This window comes from Cyprinodon variegatus, unplaced genomic scaffold, assembly GCF_000732505.1.
Source record: "Cyprinodon variegatus isolate N-32 unplaced genomic scaffold, C_variegatus-1.0 Scaffold520, whole genome shotgun sequence".
Taxonomy (NCBI): Eukaryota; Metazoa; Chordata; class Actinopteri; order Cyprinodontiformes; family Cyprinodontidae; genus Cyprinodon; species Cyprinodon variegatus.
The window spans coordinates 393,803-400,051 of NW_015150973.1; the positions used below are offsets into that span (position 1 = coordinate 393,803).

General features: G+C 35.9%; 1 protein-coding gene across 1 annotated transcript in view; it reads right to left on the reverse strand.

Annotated features, from left to right (window-relative positions):
- gosr1 (golgi SNAP receptor complex member 1) overlaps positions 1 to 4,956 on the reverse strand; it is a 22,653-nt gene extending 17,697 nt beyond the window's left edge. Inside the window, exons 1-4 of the mRNA XM_015390987.1 lie at positions 4,913 to 4,956; positions 4,240 to 4,351; positions 3,379 to 3,466; positions 3,135 to 3,242 (exon numbers count right to left, since the gene is read on the reverse strand). Of these exons, the coding sequence (XP_015246473.1) occupies positions 3,135 to 3,242; positions 3,379 to 3,466; positions 4,240 to 4,351; positions 4,913 to 4,946 (342 nt within the window). The 5' untranslated portion in view covers positions 4,947 to 4,956. The remainder of the gene's footprint in view (positions 1 to 3,134; positions 3,243 to 3,378; positions 3,467 to 4,239; positions 4,352 to 4,912) is intronic.
- Between the last annotated feature and the right edge of the window lie 1,293 nt (positions 4,957 to 6,249).

The following is a 6,249-nucleotide window of genomic DNA, read 5'->3' on the forward strand; positions in this document are numbered from 1 at the left end:
GTCCTTGTCATATCGACGGACGAACAGGAGTATATATATAAACATACAGCTGTTTGCAGTAAACAAATGCTAACATCTGTTCAGATCTGAATAGCTCCACATATATACCAGGGCGGAACCACTTTGCCAAAATTCAAAATGACAGTTTTTCTTTTGGTTGTTCTTTTCCTACCAATATTGCTTTTGCGTAATATTCCTCAGCACTAACAGAAGCTTATAGAGGTTCCACTGCAGGGTTTAATCATTATATGACCTTGAAAGCTTTACTATCCCATGTAATGACAACTTTAATCTTACCATTACATGGGAAAGTGCTTCCTTCCTTTCACACACATGCATGGATCTCCATGCTAGCTATTTATTTTCCCTTCTGTGTGGTGGCAAACTCACTTTGACCAAATAACACCTCAAGGGTTTGAGTGAGAAATTTAGTGTCTGACTTTATTAAATATGTGACCAAAATTCAGTACCTGTGCAATTTGCTCTGATAATTTGAATTGAAAATATAATTAATTTCCGAGCTATGAATGATACCATATTTATTTTCATACATCTCAGATTTTTTTTTCTCCAAAAATAGAAAACAACAGTTAACCAAAGCTTGAGATTAAGATGGGGATATTGTCATCTTAGAAGGATCAAATTTCTCCTAGAATATCCTTGTAAAACTTAAATGTTTTTGTCACTCGTTTTAGAAAGTAAATTTATCAGTCTGTAAATGTATCAAAGTCTTTATTTAATGTAATATTTGATGATTATGGCTACGATGGAGTTTCTCATTAAGTTAGAATTTTGCATATCCATCACAAAGAATATTAAAAAAAGAAATGTTAGTTTTCTGAAAAGCAGACAGGTGAATGAACCCTAGCAGATCTGTCCTGGATTTGATCCAAGGCAGAGATGAGTTTGCGTTAGACAGGATGTGGATTGGCTGGTCCACTCCACCTGTCAGAACCACTTGGATTTATTTTAAACCACTCAGTACAAAGGAAATGATGGAGGACTTCCAGGGGGGCGTGTTTCAGCTCTGCTGATCTGACCATCCTCAACAGAACTGCTCTGAATAACATAGATGTCTCCCTAATCAACACTGAAGACATTCCCTAGACCAATACCATGCACATGTGCACCATTTCAATCTATCCTTATCTGACTTCTTATATATTGGAAAATCTTCATTTAGAGTTAAGACAAAGTAAAGTCAAAAGCCTTTATGCAAAAACTTTGCAAACTTCTCTAGTTTTGAAGTTGGATCAGATCTGTAAAAAAAAATACTTGGCTTCTACTTGCATTAAATTCTTCAGTGATATAAGGAGACCATCAGCCTGTGGCTATGCTACGGTCTAACTGAAGTACAGGTTGTTTTGATGCTGACCTTCAGGTCATCTGCATTGTTGGATCTTATGTCTCTCATCTTCCTCTCTATAATTCTTCATAGAGCTAAGGTCAAGTCAGTTTCCTGGCCAAGCAGCCATAGTAACACAATGGTTGTTTAACCAGCTTTTGGTGCCTTTGGCCATGTGGGCAGGAACATTGTTCTGCAAGAAAATGCATGTAGTATCTCCATAAAGCTTGGCAGCTAGTGTCTCCATAAAGCTTGCCAGTAGAAGGAAACAAAGTGCTCTAGATTTATGAGTTTATGTTAGACATCAAAAACCTAATGGGCCGACATCAACCGAAGAAATGGCAGCAATCATAACTGACAGGACGGTTCATAGAGGCTTCCTTTCTTTTCATTACACTCTTTCTACAGAGCCTTATGGTGCATTCAGTCCTAACGTGGTAAACGCTGTGATTTCCACGAGCCCCATGGGAGTTGACCACTGTGCATTTCAGATGCAGTGTTTACACCCGGGACAGCGTAATCAAATAGGAGGAGCTTCAACTGCGCGAAGCTGAGACCCCACCAACGTGGGAAAAAAACTCAGCAAATAGACTGAATGGTTATTGCTTCTTTAGTGCAGGTCTGTGCATTTAAAATGGTCATTTGTAAAATTGAAAACATAAATAAAACATAGTTTTTTGTGTAGCATGTTTCAGAGATATTAAAGATTATTATTTTAGGTCTGATCCGGTCTCAACAAACCATTCAACATTCATGAAAACTTTACTTTCATTTGAAAAGAGAACTATTTAAGGTTTTTGGGTTTTTTTCTACTGAGCTCAGGAAACACAAATATATAACTCTATATGTTATGAAACTTTATATCAGTTTTAATTTCTAAAATGAGTGATGGGAAACTTAATAACCTGATTGAAATGTTTTAGATGTACCTCCTCATGCAGCAGGATTTTTTGTCAGGGGAAGCAATGCATGCATCACTGTCAACAGGCTCTCTTTTCCAGCATACAATTTGTTCCTCCTCCTCCAGAAATACTGCTGCTGAATTGATCCAAACGTCTCCAGTTGTGATTTACTTCCCCAAAGAAAGGAATGCCAAAACCTATTGGCCTTACTCATACAGTTTGGAGTAAACTAAAGCTGTCTTTTTTTCTGCCGTCACCAAGTCTTACTGTGCATCTTTATAACTGAGAAGACGGATTTTGACCCCCTATCTGATAGGAATATGACTGCAGCCTTTGACAGTATCTTTATATTCAGGTGTCGACTCTATTTCTTTAACTTTAAGCTATTATTAGAAAGTAAGTACAAGAATTAAGAAGTAAGTACAAGAATTATGTATTCTTTGCCTTGTAAGTTTTACTTTACCTTGTGTTTAAAATAAAAGGTCACCATCAATAGTCCATTTATTTACGTTGTTAGATCTAAACCACACCTGTTGTATTTATTAAAGGCCTTGACTGGTTGAATAGTGCCAGATCCTGTTTGATTTAAAAATCTGTTCCTTTAAATAGACTTCTACTCAGAGTGAAAGACTTTGAGATCGTAGCATTTACAGTATTATACATAGGACTATGTGTTACATTTTAAAACAATCCTTCAGATATCAGTGTAGGTGTTCAAATAGTTTATGTTTAATGCAAACAGCTTGACAAAGGTCTAAATTTGCAGTAAGGGTTAAATTCATCTGCAACTGTACCGCTTTGAAAGAAGAAAATAATCAGAGAGAAACTTAGAACGTAGAAAAAAAACAAGGAAAAAAACAAGGAGGGAAAAATAGACTGAAGTTAACCTGTAGAATATCTCTGTGTCTCTGGAGGGTGTGCATTAGTGCAGCATTAAGAGAAGCTGATCCGGGGGTGTTGGTGTATTCTGCCATTTTGTCGTTCACTCCCGTTAGCTGTTAAAAAAAAAAAAAGGATGAAGTGAGTGGGGATAACTACGGGGCAAATTTAAAATTTTAGGACAGAAAACAGGGTATAGTATAACCAATGCTGAACTTGTTATGTTTTGCTCTTTAAAGAGGGCTGACTTACTTTGGCCAGCAGCTGTTCAATCTCAACTGACATGGTGTCAAACATCCTGTCCTGGGTGGAGTTATTTAGCAATGGTGTGGTGTCCGAACTTCAGGGAAATAAGACATTGGGAGCAGTTAGAAAATCTTCTTATGGCATTTGTGCTTATAGTACATATTTTCAAATGTTAATTGTACTATATCGAACCTAAAATTTTCAGGTTTGCTCTAAAGTGATTTTCCTTCCCAACACTGATTTAAACTGTGGAAAAAACATGCATCAAGAATGGATTGATGGAAATGAAACACTTACTGCCTGCATACACAAAACTAGAAGTCAACAATATCATTTTTAACCATTTTACTAATTAAAATACATCTCCAAACAAAACAAATCTAGATCATCCCAAATCTACCAATGTGGTAAAGAGTTCCTATCAAGAAGTTGTGGTGATAGGCGGTAGCATCTTTATTTTAGATGAGATCTGTCTAATGGACATAAATGTGTTTGACATATATATGTGCTGTTATGTACTTTCATCACCGGTATGCTCTCTGATTAACCTTTTCGAGCAGGCCATGCAATTTAAGGCCTGATGCAAAGAAAGCCAACTGGCCTTGAAAGTTTTTGTGCCATTTCAGTACATATGTGTAATATGTGCACATGCACACACACATGCAATTATGTATAGTAAAAAAATAAATACAATAAAAATAAATTGTATATATATATATATATATATATATATATATACACACACACACACATTTATTTATATTAAGTTTCAAATGAACTTTTGGAATAGTTAAGAAAAAAATCTAACACTTTAGCAACATGAAACAAAAAACTGGACTGTGTAGATGTGAGGGGCACTGGGCTTACGTTTCTCCTCGGCGTCCATCTCTAGAGCTGCTGTAGCTGGTGCACAATTTACTAAAGGAGACCAACTTCAGGTCAAGTTCATTCTCCAACTGCCTGGCTTGCTTTCTCAGATCTGTAACACAATCAGCCAATCCAGTAAAGCATTCAATAAGCCAATGTTTCATAGCAGCTGTTTACATTTGCTGCAGCAAGAAAAAAATAATTCAAAGCCTTCCTTCATCATAGGTATCAACACTATCAGGTCAAGCATAACTAGATCATTTATATCAGCCGTGATAAGAATTATTATGGGCGATTGTCTTTTCATTATAGCCCCTTTAATGTCAACAGCTCGTTTTTTTTTTTTAAGAAACCTCATTCTTCCAGCTGGGTTTAGGTTTTCTTCTTCAAATGAACACATCAGACAACACGTGTCTTTGTGTCCACTTGATAAGCCGTTTTAAGCACCGTCCCAGTTTTAACAGCTTAGGAAGAGACATTAAGTTCAGTTACACGGAGCTGTGGGTTAGCTTGTTGAGGGCTAACTAATTGTTGAATGACACGGACACGTTTCAAAGTCAGAAATATTGGGCAGCAAAGCGGACACACTAACTCCTGACATTATGTGAACAGCTGCAGGGTTTGCAAGGTGTTACATTGGTTTTAAACTGGGTGAAAAACGCTGGTTTCTTACCCTCCCAGTAGTTGCTGCTTCCTATCCCAGCCATCTTTGTTTTCCTGTGACGTCACCAACTTCAAGTCAGCAGAGACGATGGGAGCGTGGGATTTTATCGCCCTCATTACGGACTGACAGGATCACTTTCTCCTTAAAGCTAAAAGCCGACAAAACGTCATTGCTAATCGCATTACACGTCTTTCAAATTGTTTTATTCGATGTATATTGTGATATATGTATCCTTGTCTTATATTATGATAATTTATTCCTATTATGACTGTGTGTTTTGGCTTATTTTATAGCTGTCGAAACATGGACTGTTAGTAAACCCTGTTAATGCATTGCCATTATTTATAGCCACCTTAAGATGAAATAGGTTATAGTTTTAATGCTTAATAGTTCTTCTCCAAGGTACTGTAATCAAACTACTGGCTACTTGGTCTAACAGATTCTAAATAAAGCATTAGCTACAAAGAAGGTCTAAAGTAAACAAGATAAACAACATAAATCTGAACTCTTTTATACAGAAAATGGCCTTAAATTTTTTTCCCCCCATTTTATTCAATTAGTGTTTGAGCTAGGAATTAATGTCAACATGTGAACCTGCTCTGAGGATATGAACAGGTTTTGTATGTGTCCAAAAAAAAAAAAATAATAACTAGGGTTCAATATAAAAGACAATTAGAAAAAAAAATAGACCAACAAACCAGAACCCATTTAACTGAGTCTTATTATATATTGCTAGTGACCAAATATTTTATGCTGGCATACTTTTTTCACACAAAAAACAAAACAAGCAGCCATCTCTGCTTGTGGTGTGCAGTCATTTAAATAGTTCTTAAAGTTATGTCCTGTCTTTTAATTACCTGCCTGACTATTCTTGCAATTTTCAAAATCAAGAGATTACTTAATCAAGACAAGGCAGGAAATAAGGATTTCAAATAGCCACAAAGGAGCACAAGGGAGCCTTCCTCCCAGCAGCTGTAAGACTTTGTACCCATCACTGTTCCCAATAATCTATACAAGCTGTTACATTCATGATGATTTTGCATTTTCTACCTTAGTTAAATTACATGCTGCTGTAATTTTGCACATCTCTGATGTTGCTATTTTTGAAATATCCATTACTGTAAAAATATCCATAACTGTATATATTTTTCTCTAGATACACAGTTTTTATATTATATTAGAATATTACAGTAGAGTATTTTATTTATTTTTAACGTTTCACTATTGTGTTATAAGGTCTACATTTGTGTGACAATTTTTTCTATAATCTTTTTGCTGCTGTAAATACCAGAATTTCCCAATTTTTGAGCAACCAATTTTCCATTGTATTCTAAATCATAACCCAA